The following is a 17,374-nucleotide window of genomic DNA, read 5'->3' as shown; positions in this document are numbered from 1 at the left end:
TTAAGATACCACATGGCAGATGAGTTGGTGTGTTGTCAATGAGCAGTAATGTTTTCTCCCATTTGCCGTTCTTTAACGGATGAGCTTTAACAGAGGGGACAAAAACTTTCATAAAACATTGCAAGAAAATCTTACTATCCATCCAGTTACTCTTTTGTAAGATTTTGCAGATACATTACAATGTTTAAAACACTGCTACCAATAGCATCACAACAAGCTAAAGTGGTAATATGATCCTTGCTTATTTTTGGGCCAGGTGCTGCTAATTCATGATGTGAAGCAAGGGTTTTTCTTCACACAGCTTTCCAATTAACCCACATTTTGTCAGCATTGTAAAAGTTTTTGAGAGCGTAATCTTCTTCCCTCAATACGTCCCTTATTTTAGATCTAGATCTGGGTGATTTCATTTCAAATCGTACAAGTCATGTCAACTCATAGTCATGAATTTTTCTGGAAAAACGTATATTAGACCTCTACATCGTAAGTGTTACGAAATAAACTATTTTTGTTTCATCTTAATTTTTGTACATGGTACGGCCCTTTGAAAAATGTATGTTTTGTAAATAACTCTTAAAACAATAGAGAACAAAAAATTATATAGAAATATAAAACTAATAAACTGGAGACCTGGCAGATGATTTGCGTTAAAGCTCCCTCTTAGTGTGTTGAAATTTAGTTGACACCCACACAGTTATGGGCTTCCTTTAACTTACAAATTTAAGAGGAAAATATGAAATTTAAGTTAATTTTTCCACTTAATTTCTTTTTTTCCCTTATTTGGAAAGTTACAGAATGCTAACTTTTCTGTCATACTACAAGATACTATGAATGAATCTTCTCTGCTCCAGCTATCTGTATTACGTAAATATTTATTACTAAAAAGGAAAAAAAATGCATTTTATGGGTTTTTACGAATTATTTACTCGAAAACCCTCATCTGAGAACTTCTGATAATTACACAAAATACTGTCTGGTTAATATGTTCATAGTCAGTGCAAAAACAGTGGGCAACATTTTTCTGTGTAAAGTTTTCAATGTTCTGCATATTTCGCATTACTAAATTTCGGCTGAAAGCAACGGGAAACTACAGCCGTAATTTTTCCCGAGGGCATGCAGCTTTACTGTATGGTTAAATGATGATAGCGTGCTCTTGGGTAAAATAGTCCCCCATTCGGATCTCCAGACGGGGACTACTCAAGAGGACGTCGTTAGCAGGAGAAAGAAAACTGGCACTCTACGGATTGGAGTGTGGAATGTCAGATCCCTTAATCGGGCAGGTTGTTGTTGTTGTTGTTGTTGTGGTCTTCAGTCCTGAGACTGGTTTGATGCAGCTCTCCATGCTAATCTATCCTGTGCAAGCTCCTTCATCTCCCAGTACCTACTGCAACCTACATCCTTCTGAATCTGCTTAGTGTATTCATCTCTTGGTCTCCCTCTACGATTTTTACCCTCCACGCTGCCCTCCAATACTAAATTTGTGATCCCTTGATGCCTCAGGACATGTCCTACCAACCGATCCCTTCTTCTAGTCAAGTTGTGCCACAAACTTCTCTTCTCCCCAATCGTATTCAATACCTCCTCATTAGTTACGTGATCTATCTACCTAATCTTCAACAGTCTTCTGTAGCACCACATTTCAAAAGCTTCTATTCTCTTCTTGTCCAAACTATTTATTGCCCATGTTTCACTTCCATACATGGCTACACTCCACACAAATACTTTCAGAAACGGCTTCCTGACACTTAAAATCTATACTCGATGTTAACAAATTTCTCTTCTTCAGAAACGCTTTCCTTGCCATTGCCAGTCTACATTTTATATCCTCTCTGCTTCGACCATCATCAGTTATTTTGCTCCCCAAATAGCAAAACTCCTTTACTACTTTAAGTGTCTCATTTCCTAATCTAATTCCCTCAGCATCACTCAACTTAATTCGACTACATTCCATTATCCTCGTTTTGCTTTTGTTGATGTTCATCTTATATCCTCCTATGAAGACACTGTCCATTCCGTTCAACTGCTCTTCCAAGTCCTTTGCTGTCTCTGACAGAATTACAATGTCATCGGCGAACCTCAAAGTTTTTATTTCTTCTCCCTGGATTTTAATACCTACTCTGAATTTTTCTTTTGTTTCCTTTACTGCTTGCTCAATATACAGATTGAATAACATCGGGGAGAGGCTACAACCCTGTCTCACTCCCTTCCCAACCACTGCTTCCCTTTCATGCCCCTCGAGTCTTATAAATGCTATCTGGTTTCTGTACAAATTGTAAATAGCCTTTCGCTCCCCGTATTTTACCCCTGCCACCTTCAGAATTTGAAAGAGAGTATTCCAGTCAACATTGTCAAAAGCTTTCTCTAAGTCTACAAATGCTAGAAATGTAGGTTTGCCTTTGCTTAATCTTTCTTCCAAGATAAGTCGTAAGGTCAGTATTGCCAGTATTTCTACGGAATCTCCTGATAACGACGTCCTCTTGAGTAGTTCCCGCCCGGAGATCCGAATCGGGGACTATTTTACCTCCGGAATATTTTACCCAAGAAGAGGCCATCATCATTTAACCATACAGTAAAGCTGCATGCCCTCGGGAAAAATTACGGCTGTAGTTTCCCCTTGCTTTCAGCCGTTCGCAGTACCACAACAGCAAGGCCGTTTTGGTTAGTGTTACAAGGCCAGATCAGTCAATCATCCAGACTGTTGCCCCTGCAACTACTGAAAAGGCTGGTGCCCCTCTTCAGGAACCACACGTTTGTCTGGCCTCTCAACAGATACCCCTCCATTGTTGTTGCACCTACGGTACGGCTATCTGTATCGTTGAGGCACGCAAGCCTCCCCACCAATGGCAAGGTCCATGGTTCATGAGGGGAGGATCGAGCAGGTAGGTTAGAAAATTTAAAAAGGGAAATGGATAGGTTAAAGTTAGATATAGTGGGAATTAGTGAAGTTCGGTGGCAGGAGGAACAAGACTTTTGGTCAGGTGAATACAGGGTTATAAATACAAAATCAAATAGGGGTAATGCAGGAGTAGGTTTAATAATGAACAAAAAAAAAAAAAATAGGAGTGTGGGTAAGCTACTACAAACAGCATAGCGAACGCATTATTGTCGCCAAGGTAGACACGAAGCCTATGCCTACTACAGTAGTACAAGTTTATATGCCAACTAGCTCTGCAGATTATGAAAAAATCGATGAAATGTATGATGAGATAAAAGAAATTATTCAGGTAGTGAAGGGAGATGAAAATTTAATAGTCACGGGTGACTGGAATTCGATAGTAGGAAGAGGGAGAGAAGGAAACATAGTAGGTGAATATGGATTGGGGGTAAGAAATGAAAGAGGAAGCTGTCTGGTAGAATTTTGCACAGAGCATAACTTAATCATAGCTAACACTTGGTTCAAGAATCATAAAAGAAGGTTGTATACATGGAAGAATCCTGGAGATACTAGAAGGTATCAGATAGGTTATATAATGGTAAGACAGAGATTTAGGAACCAGGTTTTAAATTGTAAGACATTTCCAGGGGCAGATGTGGACTATGACCACAATCTATTGGTTATAAACTGTAGATTAAAACTGAAGAAACCGCAAAAAGGTGGGAATTTAAGGAGATGGGACCTGGATAAACTGACTAAACCAGAGGTTGTACAGAGTTTCAGGGAGAGCGTAAGGGAACAATTGACAGGAATGGGGGAAAGAAATACAGTAGAAGAAGAATGGGTAGCTTTGAGGGATGAAGTAGTGAAGGCAGCAGAGGATCAAGTAGGTAAAAAGACGAGGGCTAGTAGAAATCCTTGGGTAACAGATGAAATATTGAATTTAATTGATCAAAGGAGAAAATATAAAAATGTAGTAAATGAAGCAGGCAAAAAGGAGTACAAACGTCCAAGAATGAGATCAACAGGAAGTGCAAAATGGCTAAGCAGGGATGGCTAGAGGACGATTGTAAAGATATAGAGGCTTATCTCACTAAGGACAAGAGAGATACTGCCTACAGGAAAATTAAAGAGACCTTTGGAGAAAAGAGAGCCACTTGTATGCATATCAAGAGCTCAGATGGAAACCCACTTCTAAGCAAGGAAGGGAAAGTAGAAAGGTGGAAGGAGTATATAGAGGGTCTGGACAAGGGTGATGTACTTGAGGACAATATTATGGAAATGGAAGAGGATGTAGATGAAGATGAAATGGGAGATATGATACTGCGTGAAGAGTTTGACAGAGCACTGAAAGACCTGAGTCGAAACAAGGCCCCGGGAGTAGACAACACTCCATTAGAACTACTGACGGCCTTGGGAGAGCCAGTCCTGACAAACCTCTACCATCTGGTGAGCAAGATGTATGAGACAGGTGAAATACCCTCAGACTTCAAGAAGAATATAATAATTCCAATCCCAAAGAAAGCAGGTGTTGACAGATGTGAAAATTACTGAACTAGAGGTTCAGTAAGTCACAGCTGCAAAATACTAACGCAAATTCTTTACAGACGAATGGAAAAACTGGTAGAAGCCGACCTCGGCGAAGATCAGTTTGGATTCCGTAGATATGTTGGAAGACATGAGGCAATACTGACCTTACGACTTATCTTAGAAGAAAGATTAAGGAAAGGCAAACCTACGTTTCTAGCATTTTTTGACTTAGAGAAAGCTTTTGACAATGTTGACTGGAATACTCTCTTTCAAATTCTAAAGGTGGCAGGGGTAAAATACAGGGAGTGAAAGGCTATTTACAATTTGTACAGAAACCAGATGTCAGTTATAAGAGTCGAGGGACATGAAAGGGAAGCAGTGGTTGGGAAGGGAGTAAGACAGGGTTGTAGCCTCTCCCCGATGTTATTCAATCTGTATATTGAGCAAGCAGTAAAGGAAACAAAAGAAAAATTCGGAGTAGGTATTAAAATCCATGGAGAAGAAATAAAAACTTTGAGGTTCACCGATGACATTTTAATTCTGTCAGAGACAGCAAAGGACTTGGAAGAGCAGTTGAATGGAATGGACAGTGTCTTGAGAGGAGTATATAAGATGAACATCAACAAAAGCAAAACGAGGATAATGGAATGTAGTCGAATTAAGTCGGGTGATGCTGAGGGAATTAGATTAGGAAATGAGACACTTAAAGTAGTAAAAGAGTTTTGCTATTTGGGGAGCAAAATAACTGATGATGGTCCAAGTAGAGAGGATATAAAATGTAGACTGGCAATGGCAAGGAAAGCGTTTGTGAAGAAGAGAAATTTGTTAACATCGAGTATAGCTTTAACTGTCAGGAAGTCTTTTCTGAAAGTATTTGTATGGAGTGTAGCCATGTATGGAAGTGAAACATGGACGATAAATAGTTTGGACAAGAAGAGAATAGAAGCTTTTGAAATGTGGTGCTACAGAAGAATGCTGAGAATTAGATGGGTAGATCACATAACTAATGAAGTATTGAATAGGATCAGGGAGAAGAGCAGTTTGTGGCACAACTTGACCAGAAGAAGGGATCGGTTGGTAGGACATGTTCTGAGGCATCAAGGGATCACCAATTTAGTATTGGAGGGCAGCGTGGATGGTAAAAATCATATAGGGAGACCAAGAGATGAATACACTAAGCAGATTCAGAAGGCTATAGGTTGCAGTAAGTACTGGGAGATGAAGTTTGCACAGGATAGAGTAGCATGGAGAGCTGCATCAAACCAGTCTCAGGACTGAAGACCACAACAATGACAAATTTCTAGTGTAAAATATGCATGTTGGTAATACTGTTTCCAGCAGTTTTCTGTTTATAACAAACGAGTGAGAACTTGCACATAAACCATTCTGCACTGAGTTTCGTGTTTGTTTTGAACTTTTTGCTACATACAATGTCAGTGAGGAAATACAGTAGTGAAAGAGTGATGTGTGTGGACTATGAAAAAAGACACAAGAATGTGGCGATTAAGAAAAGTGAAAAACACTTCACAGTTGTTGGAAACCTGTCAGAGGTATTGTAGACATATCTTGGTCCTTAAGTAGTGGTATTAGCATCACATACATTGTGCAGGAATTGCTACACTCACTACAAGAAGAAATTTAGTGACAACCCACCTGAGCACTACCATCACCCAAATGTGAAACTGAAGAAAACAGTGCAGATGTTTATATTCCTGAGTGTGAAGTTGTTGATGCGTTGAATGTTGTCATTTCTGCTGGAGCCCCTACTATATCCCCCCTTAAACGCCCAGGAAAAGTAAGAAGCACAAGAAGAAAACAGCATGTAAAAAGGAAAGTGGAAGAAATCGAAACAAGTTTTACACAAGCGAAATCTTAGAAACTTTGTGAAGCGTATAATGTAGATGGACTTGATACAGAACCTGACGATACTGATATGTGCATGAAATGTGATGTGTGTTTTCAAAACCTAAATACTGCTATCTCAGCAGCCACCTATACTGAGAAGGTACAATTACTGATACTGATACCAGTTGGCTACTCTTTGTTGTTGTTGTTGTGGTCTTCAGTCCTGAGACTGGTTTGATGCAGCTCTCCATGCTACTCTATCCTGTGCAAGCTTCTTCATCTCCCAGTACCTACTGCAACCTACATCCTTCTGAATCTGCTTAGTGTATCCATCTCTTGGTCTCCCCCTACGATTTTTACCCTCCACGCTGCCCTCCAATACTAAATTGGTGATCCCTTGATGCCTCAGAACATGTCCTACCAACCGATCCCTTCTTCTGGTCAAGTTGTGCCACAAACTGCTCTTCTCCCTGATCCTATTCAATACTTCATTAGTTATGTGATCTACCCATCTAATCCTCAGCATTCTTCTGTAGCACCACATTTCAAAAGCTTCTATTCTCTTCTTGTCCAAACTATTTATCGTCCATGTTTCACTTCCATACATGGCTACACTCCATACAAATACTTTCAGAAAAGACTTCCTGACAGTTAAATCTATACTCGATGTTAACAAATTTCTCTTCTTCACAAACGCTTTCCTTGCCATTGCCAGTCTACATTTTATATCCTCTCTACTTGGACCATCATCAGTTATTTTGCTCCCCAAATAGCAAAACTCTTTTACTACTTTAAGTGTCTCATTTCCTAATCTAATTCCCTCAGCATCACCCGACTTAATTCGACTACATTCCATTATCCTCGTTTTGCTTTTGTTGATGTTCATCTTATATACTCCTCTCAAGACACTGTCCATTCCATTCAACTGCTCTTCCAAGTCCTTTGCTGTCTCTGACAGAATTAAAATGTCATCGGCGAACCTCAAAGTTTTTATTTCTTCTCCATGGATTTTAATACCTACTCCGAATTTTTCTTTTGTTTCCTTTACTGCTTGCTCAATATACAGATTGAATAACATCGGGGAGAGGCTACAAACCTGTCTTACTCCCTTCCCAACCACTGCTTCCCTTTCATGTCCCTCGACTCTTATAACTGACATCTGGTTTCTGTACAAATTGTAAATAGCCTTTCGCTCCCTGTATTTTACCCCTGCCACCTTTAGAATTTGAAAGAGAGTATTCCAGTCAACATTGTCAAAAGCTTTCTCTAAGTCAACAAATGCTAGAAACGTAGGTTTGCCTTTCCTTAATCTTTCTTCTAAGATAAGTCGTAAGGTCAGTATTGCCTCACGTGTTCCAGTATTTCTACAGAATCCAAACTGATCTTCCCCGAGGTTGGCTTCTACTAGTTTTTCCATTCATCTGTAAAGAATTCCTGTTAGTATTTTGCAGCTGTGGCTTATTAAACTGATTGTTCAGTAATTTCCACATCTGTCAACACCTGCTTTCTTTGGGATTGGAATTATTATATTCTTCTTGAAGTCTGAGGGTATTTCGCCCGTCTCATACATCTTGCTCACCAGATGGTAGAGTGTTGTCAGGTCTGGCTCTCCCGCCGTCAGTAGTTCTAATGGAATGTTGTCTACTCCCGGGGCCTTGTATTGACTCAGGTCTTTCAGTGCTCTGTCAAACTCTTCACGCAGTATCGTATCTCCCATTTCATCTTCATCTACATCCTCTTCCATTTCCATAATATTGTCCTCAAGTACATCGCCCTTGTATAGGCTACTCTTAAGCAGCAGATATAGAAACACACACCCATTTCTTCACATTATTTGATTTCAAAAGCTCATAAAATAAAGAATCAGAAATGTATTTGAGCTTGCCCAGATTCTTACTGGGAGCATCTGTTGCAAGATGATATGCTTACTGTTACTCTGGAATACTACCTAAGTGATGTCAAAGATTGCAGAAGCAAAGTCCTAACCAGAATCATGTTATCTCTGTTTGAGAAAGTGGAGAAGCGTATCTCCTAATGAAAAAGGAGAACCAAAGTTTAAAAACTGATCTCACAAAATTCTACTCATTACATCCCAAATTGGGTAAAATGCCAGCCAGTGAAGGAAGTATGCACATGTATTTACTTCACTAATTTGAAAACAGTTTCGCCATAAGCAGTGTCACAGGAAGAAGTACACAGAGATGAACCTGATGCATTTGTGTATATGTCAAGAATCACAAGATAAAAGTAGGTTGCAGGAGTGTGCAAAATGCCGTGGAGCTGAAGTGATGACTGTTAAGCATTACACCTTCAGGATACTGACAATGACATAACCAATGCACTGTGGGAGGGAGAGAGCTGGTGAAGAAGACAGTGAGTCAGGGAAGTTTGTTACAGAGGTTAGGCATTGGGTCATGAAAGGAATAGCTCACCATCATATCCAGAAGATTCAAAGACAGGCCATAGCAGAAGTAAAATTAGACATATCCAGGAATACTGACACATTAGTTCTTCATTGGAACTTTGCTGAGTACTGGTTTGTTGCTTTGCAGAAGGAAATTCAAAGTCATCACTGGCACACATCACAATATTCACATGTATTGCTCACTTCCTTGGAACATCACACTGTTTCGCTATTGTCAGTGATGATCTCATTCATGACAGTGCACATGCATGCTATGCTGTCAGCATGGCAACTGATGACATAGCATCTAGAGGCCAAGCATTTCCTGAACATGTGTATGTGACTGATGGTGCAATATCTCATTTTAAAAACTGCTTTCAACTTTATGAGCTTGGTCAACAATGTAGTACAGGAATTAAGACAAAAACTGATATTTTCAGCAACAGATCATGGAAAAAGTGCATGTGTTGGGGTAGGAGATCTCTGTAAACATCTTGCAACAACAAGATTTAATCTCCAGCATGAAACTGTTGATGCTATAAGAGATGCTACTGGATTTGTAGAGATAATATCAATATGAGTACCAAACATGAAACTCTTAATTCTAAATGAAAGTACATTAAAGGAATTCCATTTAAAACTGAGAGAATAGTGGTCTACTATGAAGCCATTAGTAGGAATTCAATCAAGTCACTACTACTGGGTTGCATCCCGGAGTGGCACATACATTGCAAGAATGGTTCTTGACAAAATGCAGCCTGTTACTGTTTGTGAAATGCAGGGTCCACAGTATATATTAGAAGACTTTGTAGTGAATCACTTCACTTCATTTCTTGTGTGTTTGACAATCAGTGGTGGGTGGGACAGATAATAAGTATCTCTCGTGAGTTGCAAGATATAACTGTCTTCTTTATGATACCTCATGGCCCTGCTAATGCTATCATCAAAAGAACAGTGTGCAATTCCCATCTCCCAAGTACTGCTCATGTTGGATCATCCTTGTCCGTGTGCAAATTAAGTTCATATAGAAGTTCAATGAAAAGCACATGAAAGCAACAAATGAACTCTTTTCAACAGTGTAATGTCGACTGTTACATTATAGGCAATCTTAGTTCATGGATTGTCATGAAGAAATAAAATCATGACAGAAGACAACAACAATTTGTGAATAATATCATAAAAAAGAAAAATGGGTATAAATATTCTGTATCTCCTTTTTGTTATAAAATGCTTTCAAACAAAATTAGGAATTGTTTTCCCACTCACTTATAACATTATAAAGTAATTACTTTGATTCAGAAATATCAGTTTTGCATGACATTTACTCAATGTAATCAGCAATAAATTTAAATATTTAAGTGTCAATGTTTTTTTTTTTTTACCTCGAGAGTAGAGCTAGGTCTACCTAAAAAACTTCTCACATTTTATACAGACAAGTGTTGCCCACTCTGATTATACATTCCCTAAGTACAATGACCAACTGACTTATCACGAAATTTTTTAGAACATTTAGGATAGGGGTTTTGGAGAAAATAATTTCTAAATAACCAAAAAATTTCAGATTCTGTCATCTTTATGTACAAATATTTTGACAGTTTAAGAATTTAATGCATTAATTTCATAGTTGAAAATTAGCAGTCCTTCCACTTTATCATTTCTCAAGACAGTTCACGTACTGTCACTATTCATATTTTCAAAACATAATTTTGAAAATCACAAAAAGTTACTAATTTTCATAGTGTGTATGTTTTAATCATGTCTCACAGTATTGGGAACAAAGTATTTATTGAAAAGAAATTCAGATCTCTATGGTTTTTGGTTTCTTTGTTATGATTTTTCAATTTTCCCTTTCGTTGCGACATTTTGACAAATACTCTCATTTAGATAGGTCTGTAGCATTTTAACAAATCATAAGAAAATCAGACTATTGTAGTTTTGGAAAGGTATCATGCGGAACTTTGACATATATTTTTTCAGCAAACTTAAGAACATTTGACCTGTATGATTTGAGAGGAAATTGCCCATCTGTTTTCATGGTGCGCTTCTTAGTTTTCTGACTTGTTAACCCATCAGTAGAATCAAGCTTAGTTTGTGATGCTCATCTTCTGATTTTTATATCCGTATTTGTTGACTTACCAACCTTGAACGTATTAGATAAATTGCTTGCAGATTTACATTCCTCTAATCGTTTACTAATCTTATATTTCTCTTTCATAGAAAGGACAACATGTTTACCTTCAGGCATTTTATATCGCAAGTTTACTTTACATAGCAAAAGTGAGACAAATGATTGTATGTTGTTGTTGTTGTGGTGGTCTTCAGTCCTGAGACTGGTTAGATGCAGCTCTCCATGCTACTCTATCCTGTGCAAGCTTCATCATCTCCCAGTACCTACTGCAGCCTACATCCTTCTGAATCTGCTTAGTGTATTCATTGCTTCGTCTCCCTCTACGATTTTTACCCTCCACGCTGCCCTCCAATACTAAATTGGTCATCCCTTGATGCCTCAGAACATTTCCTACCAACCAATCCCTTCTTCTAGTCAAGTTGTGCCACAAACTCCTCTTCTCCCCAATTCTATTCAATACCTCCTCATTAGTTTTGTGATCTACGCATCTAATCTTCAGCATTCTTCTGTAGCACCACATTTCGAAAGCTTCTATTCCCTTCTTGTCCAAACTATTTATCATCCATGTTTCACTTCCATACATGGCTACACTCCATACAAATACTTTCAGAAATGACTTCCTGACACTTATCTCTATACTCGATGTTAACAAATTTCTCTTCTTCAGAAACACTTTCCTTGCCATTACCAGTCTACATTTTATATTCTCTCTACTTCAACCATCATCAGTTATTTTGCTCCCCAAATAGCAAAACTCCTTTACTACTTTAAGTGTCTCATTGCCTAATCTAATTCCCTCAGCATCACTCAACTTAATTCGACTACATTCCATTATCCTCGTTTTGCTTTTGTTGATGTTCGTCTTATACCCTCCTTTCAAGACACTGTCCATTCCGCTCAACTGCTCTTCCAAGTCCTTTGCTGTCTCCAAGATAATTAAAATGTCAAAATGATTGTAACAGAGATCAAATGGTTACAAGTACAGCTGAGTAACATTTCAGTTACGTGGCCGTTCGGTTGAATGATGTTTGGATAATCAATGTTCCACTGTATGTTGTTTTTTTAATAGATATTATTTGCAGACTATAATTTGGTGATATTCTGTTCTTGGAGTATTTTATTACATTCTGAAAATTGTATGATGGGGCTATGCTTGCTGTGGCTCTGAATATCCTTCCTGTGCTTGTTAACGATTTAGAATTATAAAAGCCATGTTATAGGAATGACAGACCTGGCTGTCATTAAGTCCCAGCATTCCACCAAACGGGTGGGGCTCTATTAATTTGGGGTCAGAGTGCCCCATCTCCGCTTTTCAACCTCTCCCAATGAATTCCTCTTTCTTCTGGAGAAGAAACCTACATTTTCGGAAGCTAATAATGCAATCTTTCTGGAATACCTTTATAGACTTCTCTGTAATGGAATTTCAGAAGAAAGATATATAATGATGAATCACTTTTTCACATCAGAGTGATGTCCCACGTAACAGAAATGCTTGTCACAGCAGATTTCTGTCATGTGCACAAGCTGAGTGTTGAAAAAATTCATAGAACTGAATCTTAGCCATTCAAGAGTTCTGATTACCTAATGCAACATACATTCAAAAACGTTCTTAAGTTAATCAATGTGCTGTTAAGCAATCTGTTTAATTCTTCAGAATTATATAAAATAATCTTAAACGGAGGCTAAAGGCCTGATAAAACATTCCAGTGGGTTATATCTGAATGTGCGTATCAGTGAAATCAAAATCATCTGCTGGGTAGCATTCAATACCATGTTGCTCACCCCATGCTTGGATCTCATTAGAATGCAGTGTACACACTTTTCACAATACGTCATTGCTCCAGAATGTTCCATTCATTAGGTGGCCTTCCTAAAATCAACCAGTGTGTGAGGATGATCCCTGTGATGGTACTCTTCAATTTTTCCTTTATCAAAAACATGCTCCATTGGTATAAATGTTTTCAGTATGTCACATCTTGCAGCTCTCAAATATTGAAGAAAAGACATTTTTAAAAGTTTACACTAACACTGCTAATTGTATAATGTTGGGTGACTTATTTTGGCTTTACCTAGTTTCAGGCTTTGCCTTTTTTCACAAGCCACCTTCATTATCCAGCTTGATGTGATCCATGCGGCAATGTTATTTTATACACAAGGGAGAATGTTCTCATTGGATTACACTGTGTGTCATAATAAATACGCCAGGCAACATTAAATAATTAGCAGCTTTCATGCAAACTTTTTAACATCTTTTCTAAAATGCTCAGTAGGGTTCATGTCAACAGTTACCATAGGCCATTCCACTCATGTGAATCTTGCATCCAGAGGAAAATGTTCATAAGACAGGTACAGAATGCACATACATTATTGTGTTGAAAACGATACCTTGCCAATGGAATGCTGACTGTAGGGCTACTCATTAATTTGGAAGATTCTATCCCCAAATTGTACGGTCCTTAAATTAACTTGGATGTCGATGAGAGGCATCAGAAAGCCGTAAATGATAACAGTCTGAAACATGACTGACCCAAGTCATTGCTGAACCAATGACGCTGTATGCTTCAGATATGCATTTTTATCAAGTCACCTCCACTTTCTTCTCCAGCGATCATCTGATGACACACAAATCCTGCACTTGCCAGTGGAAAGAACCTGACACCATCAATCTGACTTCCATTCCAGGTGTTGCCTTCACTATCTCCTTCGCATACTACAGTTGGGATGGGTTTGCCCAAATTGCCATAAAAAAGGCAGTACACTGTTCTGTGGATCCTATTTGGTGTTCTTGTGATCCATTATTTGCAGGTTACAGTCATTAGTTGGTATCGTTAACTGTGGGTCACATTATGAGGAAAGTCTCCAATGTTTCATGTCTTCGGTAGTGGATGGATGGATGACGTCATGGTGGCGTATGCCAATCTGGCAAGCAACTTCCACAACTAATGTGTGTGTGCGGTCTAGGCTTGAAATAACCCTTCGAGACATGATGACTGAACAGTGTACTTAATTAGCATTATCATGTTTTCTATTATAGACACATTATATCTACTTAACTGTACTGACAATTTCTAAGCAGGTGCCCGAACTCAATTTCCTGTGATTAAAAGAGGTTTCTAGTCTAAAAAAATTGCAAACTATGTGCGTCATGAGATGTGCAAAACTTTTTTGAGCAGTTTATGAAATGAACTGTCTGACATGAATGACGAAAGCCAAAATTTACATTTTTCCACTTATAACATATAACAATTTCATTTCGGTTACATGAAAATTTCAATATTTTGCACTCACAAAATTATCAGTAACTCAAAGAAAGAAAATACTCACATATGAACATAAGCTGCACATTACAATGAGAGTTAACAATAAACAACACAAATTTAAACGTAAAACTTTAGCTTGCATGTGAATAATCAGCAAAGTGTTGAAGATATGTGCAGTGAAGTCCACAGCATGAACTAGTTAGTCCACGAAAAAGTTAGCTCTTTAATCACATAACAACAATTATTGTAATAGTATGAGTTCTATAAACACAGTACAAAAATAATAAAAATGAAACGATTATGAAGGTGTCAACAGACATAGCACAATGAAGTGATGATGTATAAGTCATATTCACTTTCATGTATCAATAATGCTTTTATGCTGGAAAACAAGAGTTAATTCACAAATGGACCTGTACAAAAACTTAACCAAATTATGTTTTGTCTCTGTATATACGAAGTAACGTATCTCAAAAAAATCTTCTGTTGGGATTTAAGTTCTCTAGTACCCCCTCATGCTACAAACCAAAATGTTTAAAGGTTTTTATATGACCTATTACAACACAGAAATTGACCAGTACGATGTGACCAGAATTACACAAATAAGGATGGTGAGAGGGGAAAAAAAGCCAATACAAAAATAAGGTGCTCTATCTTTTGTTATGTTAGTTGTCATGCGGCAGCTCTCTCCTTGCATTTAACATCCTTAATCAGTGCCCTTTCTCTGCCACGCAAAGCTAACCACCACTACTGTTCTAAAAACTCTACTTATAGCCTCTCCAACTTTATAATTATGAAATGTTTACAAAGTAATGGCATACGAAAATTGACAAAACAGTCTGCACATAAAACTGTCAATTTTATTGCGTATTATTTTCCATATGATAAATTTTCTTACTGTTGGCATTGATGGCTTCTGAGATGGAGGTGGAGGTTGTGGCGGTGGACCCCTGTTTTTAATGTCATAAGGATATGGACGCCTGTCGGAATCCTGTCTCTGAAAATAAAAGAATACAAAATTAAACAAAACCAGTTATTACTGTCTTCCCTGCCCGCCCCCCCCCCCCTCCCCCACACACACCAAAAATTTTGTCATACTAGGACGGAAGCTTATTGAGAGAAAAGTCTCATAGTATTAGTGTCTTTTTCCTTTACAAATGTTTATTATTACAACACAGTACAGAAAAAAAAACCTCATTAGAACCAATGACTTCTTCCGCGTAAGCCTTCATCTAATAATGTTGATCAAGGTAGTCATGGCCAAGGCAATTGCCTGTGGAATTTGCTTGTACATCTATAGAGAAAAAGACATGTACTACTTTGTCAGTGTAATGGTCAGCCAGATCCATGAACTGAATCTAATTTAACTTTGATTTAAGAAAGACATTTTCCTGTCAAATTGGAAATTGTCTGTTGCTATGATAAAATGCTCCAACATTCACTGGTGAGGAATACTACTGGACATGTAAATGCAGTCTTATATTTAACTAGTTGTGTCCTCCAAACAACTTATAAGCCATAAACATCAAATACCAATTCATTTACTAAGCACCAAGATTAATAAGTAGTTTTAAAATTTTTGTATCGTGTAGTAAAAGCTAAATTGGAGTCCTCATACAGTCAATTTGAAGAAGGAAAATCAGCACAATAATAAACAATGCAACTGCTCACTTGACTAACATATGCATAGTAAGAGGTATGACCAGAAAGCAGTTTCACGTGAAGACGTACTAATAATTGTCAAATGTTTTATTTTAATATTAATGGATAAGGCATGATGTCTCACAGTATAGACAGTAGCTGTTTGAGAGTATATAAACATTAAAATTTTGCCAAAAGAACAGACCATGGGCTGCTCAGAGAAAAAGAAAGAAATGGTATAATTTTAACCTTTTGTTAACATGAAGGTAATTATAAATGAAGTACTACTCAAAACAAGACTGACACTACAAGAAATCAATCATGCTGCATTGACCTTTCTTGTGCAATGACCTAACTTGCCCTAGCAGCTTCAGTTACTCCGCATTGCTCTGAACCCATTTAGGTTCCATTTTAGTATGATGTACTTTTTGTTGGTAACATTTGTTATGTCTGCATTTGTTATTTGTTGTTAAGACTGTAATGGAACAGAAGCTCTGGACTCAGCACTCTAAGGTTTATGACTGTCTGACTGATATTCTAGTTTACTAATAAGTTGTGGGATGGAATTGCTGCCAGTATTTTCCTTTACAGGGTGAAATGTGTAGTACTGTCAACACACATATGTAAACGTAAAGACAAACACAACCTACTTTCAGAACTTTGCTTCCAATGTCGGGGAGGAGAGAGGATAGGTCGGGGAAGGTTAAAAAGGATGGGGAGGTCACTCTGCCCCAGAATGAAACAAACCCACCTGTCTTGAGGATAAGGGTAGACAAAATGAAAGAGGAGGTGTCAAAGCAGCCTGGATGGTTACATATCTGACTGAAATGATCTAATGCTAAATGGAAGCGGCAATGCAGAGAAATTGTAATATGAAAAGACATATAACAAAACTTGCATATGGCACTGATTAAAATGTATGTGAAGTACGGACACTATAAATAGACTTTACATGTTGTAGAGGTACAAAGTGAAATCATTAACTGCTCTGATGTAAAGACAATAATTGAAATACACATGTTATAGTGATGGCTACAAAACATGATCTAAAGTACCAGTAGGAAAGCTTTCACTGTCTATGGTATCTAAATAATGCCTAATGCAGTACCTCGAAAAAACACTACCCTAGAACCTAGAAAAAAAATGTGTGGAGTACTTACAGCATTGCTGGCAGGTGGAGAATGTCTTGACTGAGTCATGTTTTGTAATGCACTGCCTGTGTCTCCTAGAACAACACAATTCTTCAAATAAAATTGTAAATACAAAGCCAGACATTTAACACACATACAAAATGTTTACTTCTTTAGATCTTATATCTTGGTCTTAGGAAACAATGGGTAAAGCCCTTGAGATCAGTAACCATATGTCACATTGTTAACAACTGACTTTAAACAAACAAGTTCAGTTTGGCAGCTCTCCTAAATAGCCAAAGCTTATTCTCAACTGCTAAATAATTTGTTGATTTACCACACAAATATCTCCAATGCAAGCAATGTGTGTTAATATTCACTGATCTCTGCTGGGTTGGGTGATGGGGATACAAAGAAGCATGGGCTGGGGAGGGGGAGGGATACAAGAGTAGGTGTGAGGGAAGATGCTGTTGTGCTGTCTGTAGAAGCATACAGGGATGTGGTATGGATAGGTTGGTGGGCCTTTAGATGCAGCATTGGGAGGATGTATTGGAAAGGGGTGGT

General features: G+C 38.0%; 1 protein-coding gene across 3 annotated transcripts in view; it reads right to left on the bottom strand.

Annotated features, from left to right (window-relative positions):
- Positions 1–17,374, bottom strand: part of LOC124787881 (WAS/WASL-interacting protein family member 2-like) — an 82,860-nt gene that overhangs the window by 20,865 nt on the left and 44,621 nt on the right. For all 3 annotated transcript variants that reach the window (XM_047254859.1, XM_047254860.1, XM_047254861.1), the window contains exons 4-5: positions 16,841–16,905; positions 14,938–15,036 (exon numbers count right to left, since the gene is read on the bottom strand). In XM_047254859.1, coding sequence (XP_047110815.1) covers positions 14,938–15,036; positions 16,841–16,905 — 164 coding nt within the window. The remainder of the gene's footprint in view (positions 1–14,937; positions 15,037–16,840; positions 16,906–17,374) is intronic.

This window comes from Schistocerca piceifrons, chromosome 3 (genome assembly GCF_021461385.2).
Source record: "Schistocerca piceifrons isolate TAMUIC-IGC-003096 chromosome 3, iqSchPice1.1, whole genome shotgun sequence".
In the NCBI taxonomy this organism is placed as follows: domain Eukaryota; kingdom Metazoa; phylum Arthropoda; class Insecta; order Orthoptera; family Acrididae; genus Schistocerca; species Schistocerca piceifrons.
The sequence above is the reverse complement of the archived record's forward strand: the minus strand, read 5'-3'. Positions and strand labels throughout refer to the sequence as shown.